Genomic DNA, 26,733 nt, shown 5'->3' on the forward strand with positions numbered 1-26,733 from the left:
AATGCTTTGGTTTTGGAACTGACTTCTGGGGCAGATTAAGTTTGAGAACCAAGGTACCACTGTACTTGTTTAGAGCTGCAGCCAAACTCAATATTTAAAAATAGCAAGGTTTGACTACTAAAATAATAGTCCAGAGCAAAAATATTCAACACCGTGAACACAATAAGCAACTTGCATAAACCAAAATTAGGGCACACTTCTCTGTAAAATATACAAACTCCGTTCATTACATACCCTTGCATGCTTTCTGATACTGCTGCAAAGCTTCTTCAAGTTTCTTATTCAGCTCTTCCTAATTTGGACACGGGGCGGGGGGGGGGAGACGCATATGTGCAAAAATGAAAACTACGTCAATATCAATAGCTGTCCATAAATTTAAAGACTTGTTACACAATAACAATCTAAAAAATAAACTCTACTGAACAGTTTTCCTTTGAACCAACTTAATGCTGATGAAGGGCAAGATCCAGCCTAACTTTTCAGTAGCAGTAACTCTAAAACTGAGCTCAACTGTGAAACTCTGGCTTCACCTATGGCAAAGTCAGCAGACCTGGAAGGTAGATTGATGCATTGGTCTTCAACTGATGGGTTGGGAAATACAACTAGATCATCCCCGATCCAAGATAGGTTGAAACAGCAGTACCACCAGCAAACAAATATATGGGGAGAAATTAAACAGGTCTATCAATGCAGGTTTGGGTTAAAAAGATGGGTCCCAGGTCTGAAGGCTACTGGATTATAGTGATGCAGAAGAGAGGTGCAAAACACAGTGGGAAATTCATTGTAAGACTGAAAAAAGCCAGCACCCGTGCAGCATAGAGAACAACATATATGGACATAGGCACAGGAAGGTTCTTGACCTATTCCTGATCTTATTTGAGATCTGTTTTGTGTAAACGCTTCTTGACACTTTCACTCTGCATTTTAAAAAGTGTTCAATGTGCTTCATTAACCTCTGATATTGTCACGGGGCCAGTGCAAAATACCTGTATTATCCCATCCGTAATATAGGGAACAGACAGTGATAGTGCTATGTCTAAGGAGTAACCAATGCTAAGAATTCTACTGGGTCAGACCAAAGGTCTATCTAATCCAGCTTCCTGTTCTCACAAGTGGCCAATCAGATGCCTATAGGAAGTCTGAAGGCAGGACATGCATGTGACGGCACCCTCCCCAGTTGAGATTCCCGACAGCAGGTATTCTGTGTCCAACGGAGGAAGCAGAACGTAGCCTTAAACTGCTGGACTAGAACTCCCATCAGCCACAACCAGTCAGTGCCCAGGACAGCCTAGTCATATGCTTAATCCCTATACTCCAACACTTCTGTATTTGTTATGCAGGGAGTTCTCACAGTATTACACAAAAGCAGACATGATTTTTATTATAATAACAACAACAAGCACCTTCTTAAATTCCTGGATAGTTCGCTGCTTGATGACCAGCTCTTCAGATAACTGGTTTTTGGCCTTTTCAAGTTCACTGACTTTATTCCGTAGTAGTTTCTCTTCAGTACGCATGTCCCCCACCTGCAAGGAGATTCAGGTCTCTAGGTGTTTGATGCTGTATTATTGTTTCTGCACTGATAAGCCACAAGCAACTGCATGGTTCAAAGTTGCCCACTTTGGTTGCAACTGGGAGCACGAGGAGCAGGGCACAGGAAAAAAGTGAACCAGCAAAGCATACTGTAAGATTAATGGTGTCCAGTAGGGGTAGGAGCACCCAATTTTCTCTTAGCTACCAGACCAGCAGCCAGCACTGGATGGGGCCAAACCCCACAACCTCTTGCACTCCCCAGCTGACTGGGAAAGTTTGTCAGGAGGAGATATTTCCTCATGGTCAAATTCATTTCTAGATTGCATTTTCCATATACACACATCTGTGCTCAAAGCAGTTCGCATAAAGAGCAAGTGGACTAATTCCAGCGGTACAATAATGACATCTATTGATATATATTAAAGAATTATATAAATTAAAGAAATTGCTTTTTCCTGACTGCTCCTCCTACAAACCTGTCTCTGAACTTGCTCGATTTGCTTTTTGGCATCAGCCAGTTTCTCTTTCAGTTCAGCATATTCTTCGTTTTTCTGTTGGATTTCTGTTTGTAGACAGGAGGAAAAAGTCGTGCTCTCAGAGAGCTTCTTAGTCAACCTGGAAAGTAAAAGCAGCAGGGGGGAGGATTATTTGAGAATTTTTTTCTTTAAGCCTTGGGGCCTAATTCTAGGAAGTCAAGAAGCAGAAGGGAATGAGGGTTTCCGGGAGCTTTTATTAACTGCAGATTCTTCGGTTCAATATGCACTTCTCACCCAGCAAATGCCCTACTAAAGCCTCAGTGGAATTCATCTGCTTGCATGAGCCAAGCCTCAGCTATTGCCACCACTGTTAGTACTTTCCAACCAGGTTCAGCAAGCCTGGTAGAAATATTATAACATTATTATTAATGATTTAATTTATTAGTCGCTTGCCACATGACTCTCCAAGCAGCTTACAATTTTTTTTAAGAGAATGAAATAACATAAAATAAAATTGCATAACATAAAGTTGGAAGCATAACGTTAACACAAAATCGGGGGGAAGGCATACAATAGGCATACAATAACCTATAAAGACAGACACAATAAAGCAGCAGCAAAATTTCATCAGCAAGAACATTTCGGCAATGAATAGTAAAACCATCATGATCTGTCAGTTGCCTGGGAGGATGCTCCAAAGGTTGACCAAGCCTTCGACAGGAGCACCAGTCGTATCAGCCAGAAAATCCCTCAGATCTGTCTGAAAACCCATTGGATCCATCAGCCTCTGAGAGCAACCTCCCTAACGGGTCCTTTGCCTCTACAGAGAGGGGAAAGGTGCTAAAAGCCTATATCTCAACAGAAAGTGATCTGATGTCAATATCCCCCACTTTTACCTCACCCTTTTAATAGTAATAATAATAATTTATTATTTAGACCCCGCCCATTTGGCTGGGTTTCCCCAGCCACTCTGGGCTGCTTCTAATGAAAGATTAAAAATATATTAAAACACCAGTCATTAAAAACTTCCCTAAACAGGGCTGCCTTCATATGTCTTCTAAACGTCAGATAGTTGTTAATTTCTTTGACATCTGGTGGGAGGGCGTTCCACAGAGTGGGTGCCACTACCAAGAAGGCCCTCTGCCTGATTCCCTGTAACTTCGCTTCTCACAGTGAGGGAACCGCCAGAAGGCCCTCGGCGCTGGACTTCAGTGTCTGAGCAGAACGATGGGGGTTCCTGCCCAGTTGAGAAAACAAGGGCCAGAGTGTGGCTTGCCATGTGCATTGGGCTGGCAGCATGTTAGGAGAACCCCACAGTCATTATGGCGCCATGAAGTCCCGATCCACCCCAGAGTCAGTCGCCTTGGCTTGGATGTTGAAATCCCCCAAAACCAGAAGTCTGGGAGTCCTTAACATGGCCTCTAAAACCAGCTCAAGCAGGGAGACTGCTGGGCAACGAGGCAAGCAGTAAACCAGCAGAACCCCTAATCTGTCCCAATTGCCCAGCGCCAGAAACACACACTCTAAACCCACCCACCCACTGGACAGAGAGGAGGGAGAGAGGAGGGGGGATTTCTGTAGACCACAGCAACTCCCCCTTGCTGACTCTCAAATCTGCCCTGATGTTGCCCTGAGTACCCAGGTAGGCAATAGGACAACCTGGCTGATATGACAACCACAATTCCCCAGGTTGGAGGAGGTGCCAACACAAGTCACTAACTGCCTGTGCCATGTGCCCCTTTACCCATCAGGGACATCAGTTACTCAACAGTGTTCAAATCCAATGAACCTATTTTCAAAGCCTTTTAAAAAAAATGTGCCGCCTAATCCCAGCCTTGCTTATTCCGAAGCAAATCCCATTCTTGATTAGTGGGGCTTACTCCCAGAGAAACTGCACAAGTCTGAAGCCTTCGTCATGCCTTTATTACACACTCCTCGATTTAATCTACACTATTTTAGAACAGCTTGAAAAAGTTAAAGCTCATAATTTGAAAAAATGGCTCAGAACAGTCTGAAGACACGTAAGTTTTCATTGTATTTTTTTCACTGCTGTCTCTTCACAGAAAGAGAGACGGCACACAACAACACCGTAAGGGCCAATCAAGAACTCTGTTACATAATACAATTCAACTACTGAAGCTCAAAGTGTGGAATGGGGACCTGACCCCAAGCAATGTCAGGATAGGAGACCACCACAATGTAAGCCACTCCTGGGAAAAAGAACTATAAACATAGCAATACAAGAACTAACATCCTTTTATGCTCATGCCTGCATTTTAGGAAGATAAAATAGTTTCTTACCGTTCCATTGCTTGCTTCGATTCTTCATTATTCTTTTCAACGGTTCTCAAATTATTCCTCAACTCTAGAACTTCTGCCTTCAGTTGAGATTCCTGGTCACTTAACCTCTGCATTTCGGATTCTGAAAGGTTGAGTTTCTCCTGCATGTCTTTCACCCCCCTTTCCATGGCTAAAACTACAGATTCTTTTTCTTTCAGTGCTTGCTCCAGAGATGCTATGCCAGCCTCTTTCGCCCTACACTCTTCCAACAGGCCATCCGTTTTTTTAACCGTCTCTAAATAGCCAAGGGCTCTGTTTTGCTCTTCCCTGTATTTTTCAGCATAACACAGGTTTTCCTGTTGCAGGTCCCTTAACTGATTCAGGAGGCATTCCTTTTCCTGCAAGGATACATCCCTTTGGCTGGTCATTTCGCTCAGCTCTAACTTTAGGCGAGATGCCTGATCCTCAGCATCCGAGGCCCGCCTCTGCAACTGCTCAACTTGCTGGAGGAGGTCTTCAATACGGGCGCTCTTTTGAGAGGAAGCGTGAATGATCTGCTTGCTTATTTCCCAGATAATTTCAATGCTGCAATGAAAGGAGCTCTTTCGAACAGCAGTTGCAGGAGTTTCCTCAGGCTCTCCTTTGGCAATCTCTGCCTTCTCCGATTGATTTGCCAAGTCAATATCCACAGTGGGGCACTGTGGGTCTAGCTTGCTTAGCTCGCCTATTTTTACCTCAACCTCTTTTACCTTGGATTTTTTCTGTGCAATATTTTGGCTGACAGCCTCTAGTTCTTGAAGGAGAGCCTGAATTTTCTCTTCTTGACCCTTATTTTCATCTTTCAGCACAACCTTTTCAGCCATTATCTTCTCACAACTAGCCAGCTGCTGTTGGAGTTCCCTGCTTAAGATAGAAGCCCTTTCTTCTGAAGAAAACCGTTCCTGACACAAGCTGGCTATCTTTCTAGAAAAGCCCTCACTCTCGTTTTTCTGATTTTCCATCTCCTTCCTGAGCGTAGCCAACTGCATTTCTAACATTCGATTGGTTTCTTGCAATGCCATCATTGCTCCCTTTTCCTTCATTTCTTGCATTTCTTTGGTGTTCTTGGTCTCTGTGGCATCTTTAGACTGGTTGATAACTGACCCTACAAAATTTTTAAAAAGATGGTTACTTCTATCCAACAGTAAGCCAATACCAAGCAAATATTTCCCAGAAGATCTGCGGCCAATAAAAAGATTGTTGGATAGTACAAGTTCACTCAGAAATGGATGTGCTTTCACACAGCTGGAGACCATCTTTTTAATTTCTACTCCATTCTAAAGTTCAGATCTTGGGATAAGATTGGGCAACTACAACACCTAAAAAGATATGAGCATCATCATTGGGCAAGGACTTAGGAAGCTTACTTTAACAGTTACTGTAAATGGAGTTAAATACTATCCTTTAAGTTACAGTCATTTATTGGCTACCTTTGTTTCTGGTCTTGCCATACTGAGTAATCCTGCTTTGAGATGTTTTACCAGGAAGTACCATCTTCACATTACAAGAACCACTTTCGTGCTTTAAAAAGGCAACGAATAACTCAGAGAATAACTCAAGTGGGCAAAAGGAGACCTGTTCTCCAGATATATTACAGGTTTCGCTACACGCTTCATCAGTCCAAAAAGCCAATCATACAAAACGGTTTGCTCAGGATAAAGAAAGTATTCACAGGCACAAGCCTCCGTTTGCCCACTTGTGTTATTCTCACCAGGGTAGTGGCTTTGATTTGCCTTCCCGTGATTGATCCATGCATATGGCTTTGTGTTTCTAACTCAAAACCCTTTGGAGAACATCTCATCCAGTTCAATCTTTGAAACACAGCTTTGAAAAACTTTTTCATATTCTCCAGTGTGCTACCCTTGCCGTTGTGGCAGCACGGGGCTGCCGTTCTGTGACTGGACTCACGCTACTTGTTGAGTGGCTCATTTATCCTGTCTGTATAACGTTTACTGCACATGTAACTAGTTAAGATACAGTTGTATATTTATCTACTGCAGGTTTACAGTATCCGCAGGCTTTGTTTTGCACATGGCACCTTAGTATGTTTGTTGTTTGAATGGTTACAAGTCTATCTCTATTCTAGCTATTATTCTAGTAAATTTGGTTTTATACTTATAAGCCAGTTTGTGGTGTTGTCGTTTTGTTGTCTCAAATACCTGGCAAATAATGCTAACCATGGCCTGTTTAACCTCAGTGTGGATATAACAGTGCTGTGCACCAGGCAAAAGCTGAAAAGGAAGGAAGAGCATGGAAGAGAGGTGGGAACCTGCAGAAGACGCCTTGTTTAAGCATTGTTTAAGCATCACGCTTGCACTGGACCTACACAGATATTTTGGACAATTCTTTGGACTAGAACACATAGAAAAATCAAGTTACATGCACACAGCAACTGAACAAGAAGATTCACTAAGCAAAGGATAGCTCATACAGCGGAAGGATAACTTACACCTACTCTATGAGGAATAGACACAACATGAAAAAGGAAGTTTGTAATTAAGGCACTTTTATTTCAGACTTGCATAAAACAAAACAATAAGCAACAAAGAGTTCAGGCAAGATGCATATCCTGGTTTGATTTGACAGTCAGCTTTCTTCGCAACCCTTCCTTTATGCTGGGGCTCTTTTGTTCTCATTCTAACAAGCAGTTAGCTTTTGACCTCAGGAGCCTCTGCATCTGCAGAACAGGAAATGATACCTTGCTTCGCAGGTGGACCTTCCACCTCCTCTGTATCTTCTAAGCATCGTTTTCTTCTGCCACCCACACAGTTCTCCACAGGCTGACGAGAACAGGAGCAGCATTCTCTGGTAGCATTTTCCTGCGCCATTTGTCGTTTAATACTGGCTATTGTGCTCTCCTGCATTAATATAAAAAGGAAAGGCAATTTAGCAGAGTGGTACCTCGGTTTTTGAACATCTCGGAAGTCGAACGTTTCAGTTATTGAACACCGAAAACCCAGAAGTAACTGCTTTGGGTTTTGAACGCACCTCGGAAGTCAAACAGGAAAGGCGGCTTCCGCAGAGTGCAAGAGCCTAAATCCTAGCTGTTGGCTATTGAATTTCGGTTTTTGAACTTTTCAGAAGTCGAATGGGCTTCTGGAATGGATTACGTTTGAAAACCGAGGTGCCACTGTATAGCCATTTCAATTTCATTGGTCTGGTGCTTGAATAACCAATGAGTCAGTGGCTAGAGACCACTGTTGTCTTCCACTCCCTCAGCAGCTCTCACATTGCCTTAAGAGAGGAGGTGGGAACCTTCGGCCTTCCAGATGTTGCTGAATGACAACTCCCATCAGATTTAGTCATTGGCCATAAATGCAGGTTGATGGGAATTGGGAGCCCAATGAAACTGGGAATGCCTCACTTTGTGGAAGATTACATTAGACAGAAGACATCATTCCTCTTGAGAATTTGGGATTTCTTCAATTTTGATTAAAACTGCTGTGATTGACACACAGTGAAGCCCCTTGCAAAAAAGAAAAATACATTCCTTCCCCCCCCCTTTGTATTTTACCCCACTGCTGTTCACTCTTACTACCATCTTCCCCATTCCACCCTCCAAAGTCTGACCATTCTTCCTTGCACATTGCTGCCATTTTAAAATCTGCTCATCCTCTGCCCCTCTTGAAATCTAAAGTTGGTGCTTTTCTAAGGAAAATTTGACTGCATTTATAGCCAAGCTTTCTTTTCAAGACATTATAGATGGTGTTCCCAAGAACCAGACCTGCCTAGCTTCTAAAAGGCTGCTGCTACATCATGTGCTTTCAGACCAGGCCCTGGGAACAAAAATGCATTTGCTCTGTCCAAAGGCAGCAAGGCAAATCCTATTATGCTTGTATGGTAACATAAAATACAAGTAACAAGTTTTAAGTCGGGAATCCAGGAGCCATATTTTAGACACACCCAAAGGCTTATGCATGCAGCGTGTGTTTAACTTTCTTTGAACAGCAGGCACTCATGTCTTATCACAAAACACCTTTTCTGAAAGTTTCCATTTTCATAGTGTTTTTGTGAGGCTTGCTGTTCAAAAAATAAAGCTCTTAAAAGTCCCCCTTGGGGGAACTGTACTAAGCATGTGGCTTTTCGAGCCCAGTTTTGCTCTGGGACAGCATTTTAATTTGGCACCACTATGTCAACATGCAACTGCTACTTTTAAGATTAACAAGTGGAAAATTAAACACTCACAGACTCTTTTATGATCGCCTCCAGTTGATTTATCAGAACTTTCAGCCTTGCTATTTCATCATCCTTTTGCTCCACAATTTCACTTAGCTCTTGTATGCGCTTGTTCTGAAGAGCCATTTTCTTAAGGAGAAGGTAAATAAGTTTAGGATTAGATGCGACAATGCACTGCAATATGTGGCCATTTGGAAACTCAGCATGCAGTGAGGCAAATTGTAGGCCAGGTCCGGGTGATTTTTCACAGCTTTATAAGCTATGGGTTTAGAGCTCCTCCCTTCTGGCATTGGAAGAAAAAGGCTTATTGTACATTTAACAGCTGAATTTCTACAATGAGGACCAGCAGACATAGCTGACTTTCCATGGCATGAGGTTCTCACGGGGGGAGGGGGGATCAGCAATACAGTCATACCTCAGGATAAGTACGCTTCAGGTTGAGCACATTCGGGTTGTGCTCCGTGGCGACCCAGAAGTCACGGAGCGCGTTACTTCTGGGTTTTGCCGCTCGTGCATGCGCAGACGGTCAAAATGACACCACACACATGCGCGGAAGCAGCGAAACACAACCCACGCACACACGCGGTCGTGTCTTACATTATGTTCAGGATGTGAACGGGGCTCCGGAATGGATCCTGTTCACATCCCGAGGTACCACTCTAACTATAGTATCACTAGTTTTGTGTTATACCATGCTTCCCCTCATAACAGTCCTTTTGTGCTATGCTATGCGCCCCGACAGCCATTTTGTGACTGGTACCCAAAACTCAAAACCAGAATGTCCAGAAAAGTTGGAGACTCCTATTGCAAAGGCAGATATTAAAGAAATCTAAACACACTTACCTGAGTAGCATCTTGAACCACTTTAGCAGATTCACTCAGTTGATTCTCCTGCTTTGTCAGCTCTGTAAGAGAGTGATTAAAAGTTAACATTAAATACATGTCATGGAAAGAAATGCTCAAATTTGCTGGGGAGATGCGTTAGACGTTCTAACCACATTCTGCATTTGATACTGCAAAGTTTGATACTTTAAAGTAGTAGTAGACACAATATATTAAGTAAAAGACTACTGGGCTTTTGGACTTATTTCCTTTTAAGAACAGAGCCCTTCCCCGTCTCAATGCCACATCCCAAATTGCTTTTCAGTGTAAGTTTACTGTGGCAACCAAAGACTGCTAGCCAAGAAACACAAGGCCAAAGTCCTGTTGGGTGCATGGAACTGGCTGTTTGTTTCTTTAGATCCTAGTCAATACTTTTATTAAGTTTCTCCATTATACCTACCTTCTTTACTGGCCAAGAGCTCCTCCCGGGCTTGAGATAATGCAGCTGTTACCTCTGCCAGCTGCTTTTCAAGACGCTCAATGGTTGTTTGGGGCGCTTCTAAGGCACTAAGCATCCCATACGCTATTTGGGCCTGCTGCTTAATATCAGAGACATTTTCTTGCAGTGACTCGACTACGCAGGAAAAATCAGGTGGATTTCCCGATTCTCTAGCTTCCGCTCCCTTATTGAAAGAAACACACAAAAATAAAGGGGAACTATGAAAGTTTGCTCATACAGGCTTATCACCCCTCTTTTATTATCCATTCCGGGTCGCCCAACCACTGCCATAGTGTCTTTTCTCTTGGCAGATCAAGATGAGCAGATGACAACAAAGGTTGCAGGGTTTTTAGCCGGGGCAATCAGAATAAGGTCCACTATTTGACTGTTGATTCAGGACCCTAAAGTGTGTTTTATATAATTGACTTTTTCTTTCTTTGTATATCACATTGTTCTTTTGTTGCTATGGCCGATGGCTGACGCAAATAAAGATTAATACATTCATTGCTCATACAGGAGCTTCACTGGCCACCAGGAGGCAATATCACACCAGAGGACCACTGGAAAAGTCCTCTGGAGGGAGATGGGGAGAGAGCCAAGAATGGAGGGTCCTTCATGAAGTCTGGTAGACCAGCCAACGCTGCACATATACCCCAGCTAATTTGGCATGATGAGGACTGACCCTCACGTTAAAGCAGCATTGTATATGGCATCTTCAAGAGTCAGTCCACCACCTAGTACAGGTAACTTGCATCTTACACAAGGGCTTTGTTCAGGGGGTGGTGGGTATATGTAACAACGCATATACTCAAACCACCCCCTTGGAACTGCCCCCGCGTGAGCGATCTCACCTTCCAGAGATGGTGCACTAAACAGGTTTTACCATCCCAAGCAGTGCAGAGAGTTTCTAAGCTCTCTCCATTGCCTGCTAGGTTCTGGGAGGCTCTTGTGAGATCTTGCAAGGCTGGTCCAAGTTCTCCAAAGCCCAGGGTAAGCAAGTCTGAGAGCTCAAAAGCTCTTTCCCTGCCAAAGAAACCCTGTGCAAAAAGAGCATTTAAGTTCTCTACTGAATCCAAGTTCTACAATTGAGATGTGGTCCTTCTGTATGGCTGCACGTTCTTGTTCTTCCTCAATGCATTCAAAATCAGGGTACCCAGCGGTTAGACTTAGCTAACCTATCTGTTGAAAGGTTTATATTTCAGGCAGAAAAGGGGCTTTACCTTTGGAAAGATCCCTGTAGTCTCAAACTTGCGAGCATCTCAAGTGTCTCTCAGGTAGCAGAACTATACAGTCTGACTTTGTTGGCACAGCAAGAGCCCTACAACCACATTGGTTTGGTGCCATTTTTACATTAGGACCCCAGTGAGTTTGAGAGCTAAACTTTAGAAATTCATCTCTTAAGAGGTTCGAGGGAGAATAAGGTTACAGTCTTATTACGCTGTACCTTTTGAGTCTCTTCTGCGTCTTCTCTGCTATTTGGCAGTGGGATGCATTCCTTCACCAAGTCCTTGTAAATCTGCATGCGCTCCTCGCAGTTGTCCTCCATGATTTCTTGCGTAAGGCCAACAACTGTCCTAAGTTTAACCAGTGATGGAAATGAAATACATGTCAAATGGTTCTCCCAAAGAGAAACCTCCTATACTCCAGAGGAGGATGACAGCAGCACCAAAAGGCAAAATGTTAGGAAGAGCAATGATGGTAAGCCCCTGGGCTCCTGGGAAGAACCAACTGCTGGTGCAGGTCTTGTAAAAAGAATGGTAGGTAAAGGTAAAGGTACCCCTGCCCATACGGGCCAGTCTTGCCAGACTCTAGGGTTGTGAACTCATCTCACTCTATAGGCCGGGAGCCAGCACTGTCCGCAGACACTTCCGGGTCACGTGGCCAGCGTGACGAAGCTGCTCTGGCGAGCCAGAGCCGCACACGGAAACACCGTCTACCTTCCTGCTAGTAAGCGGTCCCTATTTATCTACTTGCACCCGGGGGTGCTTTTGAACTGCTAGGTTGGCAGGCGCTGGGACCGAGCAACGGGAGCGCACCCCGCCGCAGGGATTCGAACCGCCGACCATGCGATCAGCAAGTCCTAGGCGCTGAGGTTTAACCCACAGCGCCACCCGTGTCAAAAGAATGGTAGAGGACATAAAGAAAACAACTTGTAAATGGGAGCTGCTTTAAAATATCTGTAGCCAAAACACATCTGGGAATGGAAAGCAGGGAGAGAAATGTGGCTTATGGTGAATCCTGAATAAGAGCAACAAGAAGATACCTCAGTGCAGCTATTACCTTTTGTGTGCCCTCAGGGAATGGAAGGGCTGGGAGTAGAAGAACCCAAGTCTGCTGCCCAAGAGGGCCTTAAGCTTTATGAGCTCTGTATTCCACCACAGTGGAGCAAGATGCACATGGGGGTGTTTTCAACCAGGCACCTTGAAAGCTGATGTGTTTGCACATAAAGAAGCCACACACATTAAGCGTGCCTTGTTCCCTTGGGTATCGGCGCACAGTTCACAGCCAGCTGGCTGCTGGATTGGGCTGTATGTGGATGCATGCCAATCCCGAACATTAAAGCAATGTTGGCAAGCCCTCCGGAAATATAAGATCAGGAAACTTACTTGAAATGGCTGTCCTTTTCTGCAAAATACTGAGCACATTCCTGCGTGACCTCTTCACGGATCTTCAGCTCCATGAGCAGCTTGTCCTTCTTTTCGGCAATCAGCTTGTTTTTCAGATCTTCTATTATAGCAAGCAGCCTCTAAACAGGAGCACCGGGAGCAGAGTCAGCACGTGGAAGGCATGTTTAGGGATTCATTGTCATGGCGCATCGTCATTTTATTTACGGGGAGCCCCAAAGCCTGTGGCTTCTCAGGTTGTGAGTCACAAGAAAGGCGCACGTAAAAATGCATTCTAGTGAATCCCTAGGGAGACGTGGAAAACCTAAAATGGTTTATAGAAAGGCAGGAAGTCCTAGAATCAAATTACCAAGTTTGAGAGGCCACCAAATCCCAAGCCTTAACCTGTGGCAACGGTGGAGAACCACCCCATTTGGCTCACGAGGGTATATCAGCCAAGCCACTGTGCCCTGCCCTACACCCAATCTCAAATAGAACCTTAAGTATGGGACAGGCCTGGCTCAGTCCAAAGGGCATCTGCAGGTCCCACCTATCATGCCTGCAGCGCCATTTGCACAGGGCTTCATAATAGCCATCCTGCAAAGCCCCTTACAAAGCACTTTGCAGGAACTGACGGTCTGAGTACCGAAACTTTGCAAGCTATGCCTTCACCCACAACTGATTTCAAACCAAGCAGGCAAAAAGGGTATTATCGTGACATCAGATCATCTGACAGGTGGGCAGCATTTTTCAGTGCATCTTTATTGTTTTCAAACTGGCTCCTATGTTCATTTTAAAAAAAATCTAAGCAGACTGAAGTATGAAACACCTTAGAGAAGCGGACTGTAAATGCCCCAAATTAACACAGTGGCTCTTATTTTCAAGCATTCCTCCTTTTTGCTGCAACAGATCCACATAGCTATTTCTGTCACAAGGGCATACCTGGTACTTTTCTTTTTCAATGACAATGTCACTGTCTTCATCTCCCACTTGGTCTGGCATTTCTTCCATCTCAGCCTCTCTGTCAAGTCTGGTTTCTGCCACAGAGTTTACCTCATACATCCCACTGCCATCTTCTTCTAGCTCTTCCCCCTCCCCCTCCTCTTCATCTTCCATCACATCCTCCAAAGTCCTCTCCCAGAGTACAGTTGCTCTTTTAACGGGTAGACGCACATCTTCTTCAGTGTTCATTTCAGATTCAGCTTTGACAGCCATCTGCTCAAATGACTCTTCTGGGGGAGAATCACTGGAATCTAAGACCATGACCTATTTAGGAAGGAAGCAAAAAACATATGAAAGCCAGTTTGTGACGGTGGTTTTAGCTGCTATTAAAGCTTCCTGCCAAAACAAACAAAAACAAAACCCTGCTCGTTTTAAGGATTTCCAGAATCCATGCTTTCTTCCAGCACAAACCTATGCCATATAGATTCTTTATTATGACACAGAAGCAGAGGTGGTGGAGTGGGTCTTGCATGCCATTCAGGTAGTCAAACAGCTCCTTGAAGGCCATCCAGCTAGCTCAACACACTGAATGAAATCCACTGAATGAACACCCCAAATAACAGCTGTCTGGCCTCATTCTGAAGACCCCCAACAAGACAGTCCACTGCCCCTCTAGGTCATTAATGTCAAGATGCTAAGTCTCATTTTACAATTAAGATGGGAGCACTGCATTTTATAACCCGGTGACCATCTCCATCCAGGCAGGAAAGAGACATGATCACAGTTCCAGTAACACACTCTAGGTGAAAGGCACTGGAGGATAATGGTGAAGCACGTGGCCTGGGGAGAGGCCTGAGGGCCAGATGCAGAGGCTAGGTGGGCTGCATTTCCCTCCTATCCTGCTATAGATTGGCAAATCATTAGCTCTGTTGTTTAGCATCATTCATATATGTGGCACCTTACAGGTACATAGGTGAGCTTCTGCCTATCAACTAAAAGCTTCAGGAGTCAACACAATCACCAGACATGGATACCATTTATAAACTTTGAAGAAAGCACACAGGTTGTTGATGTGCCACATAAGTGCAGAAGGATTTGTTTTATATGAATATCACAAGAGTTATTTGCAGTAATTGAGATTATAAGGAAGGCGAGTTGACACTTCAGAATAGGTGTTACAGTGATTTGGAAGGGGGAGGAAGTTTGGTTGTTTACATTTAAAGTTTCCTTGGTTGGTAATATTTGTGTAAGGCCTTCAAATTTTAGAGAAGATATGTACTTGATTTAAGATACCACTTAATGATCTGCTTACAGAATAGGAAACACAAGTTAATTTGTATAAGCAGCTACTGCCAAGGATGCTTCTTCGTATATCAGTTCTTGAAAACTTCTGATTCGTTTTTCTCCCCCCAGATGTTACTGTCACTCTTGTAGATTAGTCCCTTAATTAACCACATTTTCCCCTTTCCATTCTCTTTCAGGTATTGGTAAGAAAGCAAATGTGTGGCATTTAAATTCCTACACACACACACACACTTTTCTCAGGGATCATAAAGTGTAAGATGGTCCAAAAGTAGTTAAGAATTTCAGCTAGGACAGGTAACAATCTTGTTTGAATGGACCATTAATATTCCAGTACTAGGACTACATTCCTGTACTTCCTTGTTTGCAAGTAAGTCCTACCAAGCTCTGACATCTGAAACATTCACCTGCCCTTCAAAAGAGCTCTAAGGGCAGAAGCCAGCTAGCTGACCCATAGCCTTCTGCATGTCTCTAACTGCATGGTGACTCCAATAATCTACTTCCAGTTTCATACGAATGTGAACACTTACTTTCTGAGCAATTGCTGAAAACCTGAGCACGTTGAGGGTTTCATCATACGCAGAGGCGCTCTGGCTGACGTTCACTATCATGCACACCTTCCCCTTACCACTGAAGAAGCCTTGAAAGAAGTGAGTCAACTTGCTTTCCCGAAAGGGGATGTGCTGCTGCAGCCTGAAAATGAAACCAACAAGACAGCTGCAGTTCACATTTTCAAGCAGATTTTCTAGGATATGGGGCCAAGCTTCATTTTAAAGAGGCATAGTCTGAAAGGCTTTAGGTCCATTCAGGCCTGTTGCTTCTTCACCACATGCTTCCCAGTTTGTTTGTTTGTTTGTTTGTTTGTTTGTTTGTTTGTTTGTTTTTAAAAAGTTTCTACAGAGATCCAAAAGACAAGGGGGTAAAGGATTATTGTCATTGAGGATGGGTTGTGGGCAGCAGCCTGAAGGAAGCCCCAAACTGGAAGCCATAGGATAAAGTCAGTAGTTGGGACCAAATAACAAGTTAAGACCAAAGGGTAGGCCAGGACCAAACAAAAACCAACAATCTGTGAGTACGCCAGGGCTCAGGCAGAGTATGTTGCTCAAGGAAGGCTCAGCCAGAACAGAAGGTCATTGAATACTCCTTCCTGCTACCTGTAGTGGTTCAGCACATGGGGCAGCCGCACACAGATTCAACATCTCACTGGGTACCTCTCACGCTTATGAACATCAACTGTCCTTTCAAAACACTGCAGGTGTTCACTGGGAAACAAGTAGCGGAAATGCAGCAAGCTTGGTTTGAGCATCCATTTTTAAAGTAAGTGTTGTACAGTCAGGGAGGTTTTTGGCTTGCTTCTTTGATCAAGCAAACTTGGGTAACACAGCACTTTTGGCAGGGGAAAGCTTTTTAAATATATTATAATCGCATTATGGCCCTGTCACTTTCATGTTTTAGTTCAGTTTTGAAAAATCATCATCATCTATTATTTTAGCTTGGAAACTGCACTGCCAATTGAGAACTGGTCATGTATCATGCTTCACCGGACTAGCAAAAGGATGTGCTTGCCCTAAAAATGGAAAGATCTCTTACTCCTATTTAAGGACTGGTTAAAGGCTTAAAGGTGACATTTGGAAAGATAAGGCAATTTCTGGCTCTTTAAAGCACTCTGCCTCCTTTTACACCATTTCCCGCTTGTTAGGATTCACATCCTGTAGGGATCATGTCAGGGGGGGGGTTAAGGACAGGCTGTTAAGCAGTCTAGGTCTCTCTTAAACACCTAAGTTACATGAAAAGTAGCAGAGATCTGCATGAGGAATATGCATACTTCTCTCATTCAAAAGGTGTTTGAAGCCCCCGCCCCCATCCCTTAACATGAAGCGAAACGCTTTCCCAGAACCTACTTTGATTGCTGGCTCATCTTCAGGGCACTGATGCATTTGCCTAGAATGAGCAAGGAAGTGTTAATATTCCCACTCTCTTTCAACCTCTCTCCTTCGTTGTGGGTTCGTGTACAACGCTCTGAGCCAGCGAGGTCGCAGAGGAATAATCTGGAGATAAAGAAAAGGAGTGGGAAATTTAGGTTGCCTGGTCTTACAATTTTAATCGGTAAGAACACATGAAATACAAAACTTACTCATTGACTTGCATCACACGAGTTGCTTCAGGATCAATTTTTAGCATTTTCACAGTGAATATACTGTGGCTGAAAGATCAAAAATACACAGACGTTGCTGCCAGCAATGCTATCTTTAAACATCAGTGAACACGTTGCAGCCTTCTGCCATTTTGAAAATCTTAATAGCTCCTAACCTCGAGGCACTTCTTCCATTTTAGTATACAGTGATAGATTTTAAGATATATTTATACCATTTGGAAGATACATAAACATGCATATTAACTTCTTTTAACATCCCAGATAAGGATTTTAGAATATTGCAGGCCTCTTCACTGTCCTATTCTCTGCAACTTACACACATTGTACACATTCAGCTTTATGCACTTGGCCAATTTTTTTTTAAAGGGAGTAGGTGTCTTGGAAAAAAGACTTTGGCAATGCCACCCACCGTTGCACCCAATGTGTGTTGACCATATGCAATTTTGGCTTTACGCGTTATCGCCCGGAACGCAAGCCCTGTATTGTGTGCTTACTGTACTTAACATTAAAAATCACACTGGATCTCCAAGGAATCACCTACCCATTACTATTTATTAAATCACAGAAAACTTCACATAATTAAAAGCCCCAAAGTTCAGCACAAGATACAAGATACATGTGGGTGATTGTTTCAAGAAACACATCTGAGCAAGAACGGTGTAGGGATCCTTAGGTACTGGGCATTACTTTAACAAGTCTGTGTTGCATAAACTTGCAAGTAAAAGCTGAAAGTGAACCATTATGCTACTACACATTGAACATATCCTGATTTTACTATCGGCCTCTTACCTTCTACTGGAATTGGCATTCAGTTTTGTGGAAGCAAAACTCTGATGTTTCAGGCCTAGTTGCATGAGCTTAAAAGCTTCTTTGAAATTTGAAACCTGAATCCATTGTAGATCTTCAAGAAATAGAAATGGTTCATTATTCACCACTGAACAAGAATTAAAGCAAGAAATTAAGGGAAATAAGAATGTGAGTTAGGAGCATTACACTGAATTAAAAGCTAGTTTGCACACAGCCTGGGCACTGACTTAAGGCTACTGAAACTGGTTACCAAAGATTTAAGATATTTGTTACCTTTAACATATGAACAGCCTTTTACATCCTGTGACAGACGCAACACCTTCCTTCTTCTATCATGGGACACTGGGAGCAGCAGGTCGTAAATGCACTCATTATAAATTTCACAGAACGAAACCCAGATGGAGAATTTTGCACCTCTCCCTTCATCCACATTAGATTGTTCAGCTTCTTTCGCTAGTTCATCCAACTCTGTCGGAACAATGGAGTGGCATTAACATTCTGCTGAAGTGAGTCCATCTCGATGTGATTTAAAACAGGCTGCTTCAATAGCACTGAACATTGTTCAGACAGCATTGTTGTTTGCAGCACAAGATCCAAGGTTGGAAAATGACAGCTTTTCAAAGTATCAGAGGAAGTCTCATTTCAGCATTACTTACTATGGCAATAGTGCACGCTGAATTTTTGGAGCCTAATTTTGGCTTTCGGATACGTAACTTACCATCAGAATTATCAGCAATTCCACTGCGATTCCCATTAACGACACTTGGATAATCAACCTGAAAATTAAGACAGAAACAAAATATGGGTTATCCTAGATGTTCTAACTGATACTATCATCTATCGTATTTTCTATGGCGGGACTGGAAAATTAGGATGTGCTAATGGATCATTGCAATGAAATTGCCATTTCTATGGTAACCATAGCAAGCCTTACCAGGCATACCTATACGAGTCTGCTGCTGCTGCAACAGCAGCATTGTATGGCACTTTAAGGGCCGAAGGAATAAGCATTCATGGGCCAGAACCCACTTTGTGTAGCTCACAAAGTAATCTGGATATGTTAACAATTCAGAAGTCAGTGGAAGAACATTTCAATCTCCATGGAAATACCACAATTCCACAACTCCTCCAGGAAAGTTCAAACATGAGGCTGCTGAGTTTATGCTCTGCATAGCAATGGAAAACACCTACAGCTATTTCTTGTATTTTTTTGCCTTTGGATCACCAAGTTTTCTTCCTCCTCTCATGCACCTGATGAAGCAGATTCCAACTCATGCCACAATTTCCATAACTAGACGGTATTCGTACCAGAGCATACTTAGCACTGGCTCAGTGGGACAGCATCGGCTTTGCAAATGCAGGTTCAGTCGCCAGCAGGGATGGGGATTTCCTCTGCCTGGACCCCTGGAGAGCTGCTGCCAGTCAGTGTAGACAATACTGAGCTAGCTAGACCAATGATATAAGGCAGCTTCCCTTGTTCCTGTTTTTTGATAACAGTTGCATGCTGGTCAGGCAATTTTTTTTAAAAAAAAGTTTGAACACTGGCATAGGAAGGAAGCATGGACAGTACAGGGATGGACATCTGTGATGAAGCAATGTTACATCAGCTGGAACTCAACATGGTCCCCTCCATAAGTTGTTGGCCGCCAGGTCCAATCAGCCCCAGACAACATGGCCTATGGCAGTAGTTTTCAAAGGGTGTGGCAGGAGAGGGTGGCAAATGTGGGAAGATTCAAGGACACCCAAAGAAACATTTAATCATTTGAGTGTAGTATAGTGCCCATCTATCTATGTGTAGAATATGGATAAATATATTTTCAAAACGAGAGCATCAAGTGATATTGAGGACAATGCTAGCTGTGATTCAGAATCACCATTCGAACAGAGTGCTGGAGAATAGCATTGGCTACTCTTCTACAGTTCTCCATGACATAATATTGTGAACAGGCATTTTCAACTCTGACAAATATGGAAGATCAGAAAAGAGAAAGACTTATTTGCACTGATGAGATGAGAGTTTGTTTGCCTCAAACTGGACCTAATATAAATGAGATTTCCTGGCAAAAGCAAGCTCACACCTCTCATTGAGTTTGTATATATGTAAGAGGCTCATTTATATTTTGTGAATGATTGATGTTCTTATGCAGCTGCATTGTTTTATACTTTCTGGGTGCCCCATGATCATATTATAAAGTAGCCGCTTTTTATCATATAAATAACGTAATGGTAGGAGTCGTTTCTTTTCGTTTTCCAAGTTCCAACATAATTTTATCAATAAATAATTATGTGTAGCACGAACAAATTTGAGGCCTGTTGTGTTAAAAAAAAAATGTTGTGGGGCTGTGCTACAATCCCATCTCCAACAATAAGCTCTGGAATTAGGCTGGAATTCAAAATGACACTAATAGAAATGTCTCATCTGTGCAAGCATCCCAGCTTGACAGGCAGAACAATCTCTCCTCCCACCAAGCACTGTACCAGGATTCTCCCGACCCCCATAAGGCAATTTAAAGTGGCCATGGTGGGATGAGAAGGCGATGGGAGCCCCACTGCGCTAAGATTCTGCCGATGGATTTCATTAAGTGGATCCTGTCAATGGGGTCCTAATCATGGCGAAGAAACCTTCAAAGGGAAGTGCCCATGCATGTACAACTAGCATAGCAACGTCAGGATGAGGCCAGCTCCTGCTTCCGCCTCTGCAAAATTCAATGGACACACCTGCTTGCCCTTTATATTCTGTACAAACAGCTTTGATCATTACATAATATGTGGTGCCCATGTGGTTTTTATTATGCCACTCTCTACTACTGGTATCACATTGACAATCTACTTTGTTGCAATATAGACTATTTATTATGGCACCTCGGATATGATTTGTCACTGAAAGGCAGGGATTTTTTTTTCTCTTTATGTATTTAACATGGTCAAATCACCTTTTATTCTTGAATTGAGATTCTACAAAACTGAACAGAAATGTATGAAGATACATCAAACTGCAGAAAAGATAAAGGCAGAAGCACAGCAGATTCTCTGGCATTTTGGACAATCACAGCAAGCGTACGGGTTGCAGCCAATGTGAATCCTACTCAGAGTTGACTCACCAAATGAATGGACATGGCCAAGTGGTCCATTAATCTCAATGAGTCTCTGCCAAATAGGTAAGAATTCCCACAGCCAAAAAAACCATCACACCAACATAGAAAACTCTGGTCAGAGCATAGTGAATTTTGGTAATAAGTGTATATGTATACATACATACAAAAACACACACATACACAACCATTTTCAGTTTCTTTACAAATGGTTGTTATTAAAACTTATCATAATTCTAAATCTGTCCAACTGATTTAGTGGGGCTTAAAGCCCTAGTAAGTATTCAGGATTGCATTCTAAATTGACACACCTCTTTTATAAGACGGAGAAGTGAGCATTTGACAGACATTTCTTCTCTGATTTCTTCTTTAGTCAGCCTTCTGTGTTCTCGGCAACGATGGGGTTTGAGATCCATCTCTGAATACAGTTTGCCTTGGATGCGCTTAAACAACATCTCCAGCGCCCTTGGGAGAATGCCACCATCTTCATTAGTACCTGTCATAAGGACGATTTGACAGAACTTTGAACACTCTTTTGGAGCAGAATCAGGAAAAGGGGGCAAGGAGGCAACATGGACTGTATACATGTGGAATTAGAGCTACCCTTGGAGTAAGCACAAGGTGACTGGATCAGCATTCCAATAAAAATATATTCAACCCCCATTTTGGAAAGCAACATTTAAACCACACTGAATACGCTTTACCCCTACTCACCGAAGTCAAGTATTTCATTTCAAATACTTTTGGCTATTGGAAAAGTTTGAAATATTTATACAGAACATAAAGTTATCACAGTATGCGTTTTCAGTTATCTTTACTAAAACAGAAATGCTAAAACAGATCAAGTCAATTGAATGTAGTAATCCCTCCCCCACCCCTGGAAAACCCATATAGGCGGTCAAGTAGAAATCCATTTGTGCTGTTCATACTTAGATCTATTCCATTTACTCATATTTCAGGGGGCAGGGATCGGACCAACCCTTTAAAGCAAGGGTAGGCAACCTAAGGCTCGTGGGCCGGATGCGGCCCAATCACCTTCTCAATCCGGCCTGCGGACGGTCTGTGAATCAGTGTGTTTTTACATGAGTAGAATGTGTGCTTTTATTTGAAATGCATCTCTGGGTTATTTGTGGGGCGTAGGAATTCGTTCCTTTCCCCCCCAAAATACAGTCTGGCCCACCACATGGTCTGAGGGACGGTGGACCAGCCCACAGCTGAAAAAGGTTGCCGACCCCTGCTTTAGAGTACCTAGATGCCCATCAGATGTCAAAGAAATAAACAACTGTCTGACATTTAGAAGACATCTGAAGGCATCCTTTTTTAGGGAAGTTTTTAATGTTTGATTTTTTATTGTATTTTTAATATTATGTTGGAAGCAGCCCAGAGTGGCTGGGGAAACCCAGCCAGATGGGTGGGGTATAAATAATAAATTATTATTATTACTACTAGTACTACTACTATACGGGGTTACAAAACCAGTTTCCTATGTTCTAATTCAAAATGCATTTTTTAAAACATCATATTATACACATATTCCAAATAAAAATAAGTAGTTCAGAGAGTTGAAATAACTGTAGCACACAGTTTGATGACACAGAGCATACACAAGTAACACGGAACTCAAGTTAACATTTTGTCCAGAGAAATATGGATGCTCAGTAGTACCTTTGTATGTATATGTTTTCCCAGCATTTGTAACACCATAGGTAAATACAAGGCGACTGTGTCCCTTCAGGAAGTCTTGCACTGGCTGTTTCACAGTCCCTTCAAAGAGTTCTTCCTGGGTTGTTTCAGGTCCAAATACCTACAAAGTTAAGAAGATATTTTATGGCTTTCCATACTGAAATTCCAGACAATTTCTTTCAAGACTGTATTTTCTTAAGCTTTTCAAATCAGTGAGAAGTATTCAAGCATTATTATGTGCAAAGTTTCCATACTAAGGGTTATGAGTCGCCAATAGCCCTTTACACTTTATTTACCTGTGAAAAAGTAAATTTCTGCACCAATTGCTGCAAGTTTTTTTCACTAAGCCGGAATACCTTGGAAGACTTGGGAGCTTTTAATATAACACTTGATGCGTCAAGAACAGAAATACAATTCTGTAAGAAAGGGGAGATAGATAATAGATATTTTTATTTCAGCAGATGGCATTCTTAAACAAATTTTGCTTTTAGAATTTATTTTTAAATCACACCTGAGAATCACCTTCCTTTTCTGACTGCATCAACGGTCTAATGCGCAGGCAAACATGAATGCGTTCTCTGGATTCCAAGCTCTCTCTCTACAGAGGGAAAGAGTAAAACCACAGTGCTGTCCAACAATATTGCCATATACTCAAGGCTCTTGGTTTTATGAGCCTTTAATCTCAATAGACTATACACAGCTAAGTTATTCCATATGGGGAACAACTTCCCACACAGAAGCTGGACTACAAACTGTTTAATTCCATGAGCAACTGAGTATTCCAAGACATCACATCCACCTCAGGCATTTCTGCGTGGATCACTTTCACAAGTACAGTACAATAGACATTGTCATTATCACTTGGAGTCGTCCAATTCCCTTACCTGGCTTATATCAGAGATTGATGATAAATCACTATAGAGATTCTTCCTAATGTCACTAACATCCACAGGGATAATTCTTGGAGACAATTCAACAGCAGAAATAAAGGATGGTCTAAGCATTGATGGCTTATCCAAATTAGACTCCATCCTATTAAAGAAGACAAAGGGGGGGGGGAGAGTTGCTTGAATGGAACATCCAATAACATGAAATTTGGACCTCTACACAAATTTCTTCATCATGTGAACTCATATGTCAGATTGTAAATATTACTCAGATTTTAGAGTTGCCTTGTCCTGTTTGTCTGAACTTTCCTTGCAGAAAAGGAGAGGAGAGTGAAAAAATGGGCACAGCTACAGTACAGTTTAATGCAGTCATCATCAACCTGGTGCCTATCAGATGTTTTGGAGTACAACTACTTGAAGTGCTGGCTATTCCCAAGGTTGTCAGGACTTGTAATCCAAACATCTGGTGGACAGTGGACACCATATTGAGAAGGCCATTTTAGTGCCATAGTCCTTCGAGTGTCTTCTTTGGAACCTTCATTGGAAGCTTTGCAAGGATGCGAAGTAGCATTAATTGCACTTAGTTGCTGTTGTTGTTTTTACACAAAAAGTAACCCAAATTAACTTACAAAAGAGTGCAAAGTTAAAATGTACTATGTAAAGGTAAAGGTACCCCTGCCCGTACGGGCCAGTCTTGCCAGACTCTAGGGTTGTGCGCTCATCTCACTCTATAGGCCGGGAGCCAGCGCAGTCCGCAGACACTTCCGGATCACGTGGCCAGCGTGACAAGCTGCATCTGGCGAGCCAGTGCAGCACACGGAACGCCGTTTACCTTCCCACTGGTAAGCGGTCCCTATTTATCTACTTGCACCCGAGGGTGCTTTCGAACTGCTAGGTTGGCAGGCGCTGGGACCGAACGACAGGAGTGCACCCCGCCGCAGGGATTCGAACCGCCGACCATGTGATCGGCAAGTCCTAGGCGCTGAGGTTTTACCCACAGCGCCACCCGCATCCCGAAAAAAAGTACTATGAAACCAAAACAAATTAAAAACCAAAAAACACACCCATAATATAAAAGGCAGACTTAACACATCCCAACCTCTGAAAAGAGGCAACAAGTATTTAAAACACTACAAATTAAGGACCAAAAGCCTTGATAAGAAGAAACATGGTCAAGTTTCAGGTAAGATGGCCCAGCAACGATGCTGATATTCCACAAATGTGCAGCTGTAGCAAAACACTGAGCGCATACCTCCGATTTACATGTATTTAAAGTGACCTACAGACTTAGAGTGAAAATACAGATTTAGCATGTTAGCAGGGGCTTCTGTGGGTCAGATACACAGCCACTATCGCCTGAATAGACTGTACTTTTAATAAACCAGACATGACCATTCTATTCCTCAAATGGCTTTGGATATGTAAGGAGTGCTTTGAAAAACAACAACACGGCACTGTGGGTTTGTTTTCCTCCCCAACTTTCCTGTGAATCTGCTTCAGGAAAATGAAAGCTGTTTTTCTCCCCCATGGCTTCAAAATTTCATCTCTAGTAAGGTCTGGCATGCTTTTTTTATTTTCTTTTTTCACTACCAAGATTCGGATTCAAAGCGCAGGTGCGTTATTTCAAAAACATAAGATATAATGCAACGATGCCCTGCAACTACAGGCCTGCTGCCAGCTCAGCTTTGCGCTTGACAATAAAGCAAGCCATTCCGCTCGGACCCCGGACCCGAATGCAGACGGAAAGGGGCAAAGGAAGGGCCACCATTTATCTACTTACTTTTAAAACGACATACAATCGGGTGCGAGAACCGGCTGGGTCTCTCCCCACGAAACAGAAGAAATCAATCCTATCCCAGGGACGGCGGCCCAGCCAACGGCAGCCCTTCTCGCCCCGTTAAGCGCACAACCGCCCCCCAAAAGTGGCAACGGCCTCGCCGCCCCAGCGAAAGAAGCTCACCTGCGCTCTTTTTCAAACCTCGCCGCCGAGGCTCATGGGAGCCAACCGCCCGCGTCGACGAGCACGCTGGGAAATGTAGTCGCGGAGGCCCGGCAGCTTCCGGCCGCTTCTCTATATAGGAGCCCTTGGGCGCGGCGAAAGACTACGAATCCCAAGAGGCTCCGCGTCCATCCGGGAACTACGGAAGATTGTTGACGGTGGCAGCTTCGCCTGCGTGTGTCTCGTAAGGCAGGAGACGCGGAAAGCGGTGGGGTGCGAACGCGCACGTGGAAACAGCGGCTGGCTTAGCTCGGGGCAGCAGGCAGGGCTTCGTTTGGAACCAGGGTTTGGGGCCCGGCCTCGTTCTTGGGCTCCGTGCGCTCTCAAGTCCGATATAAATAAAGGGAAGCGGAGAAATGCCTCTGCCAAGCTGGTTACCCTCCTGGTGTTTCCTGGACCACGAAACCGCTGCCCAAATACGTGGAGTATTTGTAGTCCCAAAGACAGAGGTACCTCAGGTTAAGTACTTAATTCGTTCCGGAGGTCCGTTCTTAACCTGAAGCACCACTTTAGCTAATGGGGCCTCCTGCTTCCGCCGCGCCGCCGGAGCCCGATTTCTGTTCTCATCCTGAAACAAAGTTCTTAACCTGAAGCACTATTTCTGGGTTAGCGGAATCTAACCTGAAGCGTATGTAACCCGAGGTACCACTGTACGGAGGCCTCCTGCTGCATGTCTGAACGGCAGAGGGCCTCCTCGGTAGCGGCGCCCGCCCTGTGGAACGCCCTCCCATCAGATGTCAAGGAAATAAACAACTATCTGGCGATTTCTGAAGGCAGCCCTGTTTAGGGAAGTTTTTAATGTTTGATATTTTATCGTGTTTTTAATACTCTGTTGGGAGCTGCCCAGAGTGGCTGGGGAAACCCAGCCATTTGGGCGGGATATGAATAATAAATTACTATTATTATTGTTATTATCATTTTGCTGCTCGGATGGTCATTATTTGTTAAGCTGCCTGACACCCTGACACGAGTCAAGTTAGAAGGCTTCAGAGTTTCGTTCTGAACACTTAGTTGAGCCGAGAGAGGGCAACTTTGATTCAGGCCGTAAGTGATTAGTTAATGAATGGTATTCAATTTTGGGAAGGGGTTAGGGACAGGGACAGTTTAAGACAGTGCTTCTCAACCTTTTCCAGACTGTGGCCCACTTCCGACTTTGTTTCCTTCCTGTGAACCCCCCACCACCACCTTTACCAGTAGAAAGATAGCTATTTTGCTTGTAAATAGAACATGGAGACAATCCAGCTCGAACATGCCCTGGTGTGTTTTTTGCTTCTCTCCCCTGGGATCTTTGACCTGCCTATTAACTTACTACTCTTGGAATTGTATTTTTAAATGAGGGGGCAGGGTAGGGGTGAGAAAGGCAGAATTTAAACATTCTGGTTGGTTGATCTGAAGGTTTTCCTATTTCAGAAGAGCAGTACAATAACAAGCATTAAAT

The 26,733-nt window shown here is 43.4% G+C and overlaps 1 protein-coding gene across 2 annotated transcripts in view; it reads right to left on the reverse strand.

Annotated features, from left to right (window-relative positions):
• Positions 1-25,426, reverse strand: part of KIF20B (kinesin family member 20B) — a 38,348-nt gene extending 12,922 nt beyond the window's left edge. The window contains exons 1-23 of one of the 2 annotated variants that reach the window (XM_081189548.1): positions 25,257-25,426; positions 23,294-23,441; positions 22,921-23,007; positions 22,706-22,825; positions 22,392-22,530; positions 21,038-21,222; positions 18,353-18,410; positions 17,908-18,102; positions 17,617-17,728; positions 16,807-16,875; positions 16,574-16,720; positions 15,203-15,365; positions 13,371-13,694; positions 12,432-12,571; positions 11,270-11,399; positions 9,787-10,009; positions 9,348-9,409; positions 8,514-8,633; positions 7,027-7,186; positions 4,311-5,433; positions 2,010-2,148; positions 1,404-1,526; positions 235-292 (exon numbers count right to left, since the gene is read on the reverse strand). In XM_081189548.1, coding sequence (XP_081045674.1) covers positions 235-292; positions 1,404-1,526; positions 2,010-2,148; positions 4,311-5,433; positions 7,027-7,186; positions 8,514-8,633; positions 9,348-9,409; positions 9,787-10,009; positions 11,270-11,399; positions 12,432-12,571; positions 13,371-13,694; positions 15,203-15,365; positions 16,574-16,720; positions 16,807-16,875; positions 17,617-17,728; positions 17,908-18,102; positions 18,353-18,410; positions 21,038-21,222; positions 22,392-22,530; positions 22,706-22,825; positions 22,921-23,007; positions 23,294-23,440 — 4,024 coding nt within the window. In that variant the 5' untranslated portion in view covers position 23,441; positions 25,257-25,426. The other variant, XM_081189547.1, reaches the window with a different exon arrangement.
• Positions 25,427-26,733: the final 1,307 nt, after the last annotated feature.

The sequence above is a fragment of the Podarcis bocagei genome, assembly GCF_964188305.1.
Source record: "Podarcis bocagei genome assembly, chromosome: 4".
In the NCBI taxonomy this organism is placed as follows: Eukaryota; Metazoa; Chordata; class Lepidosauria; order Squamata; family Lacertidae; genus Podarcis; species Podarcis bocagei.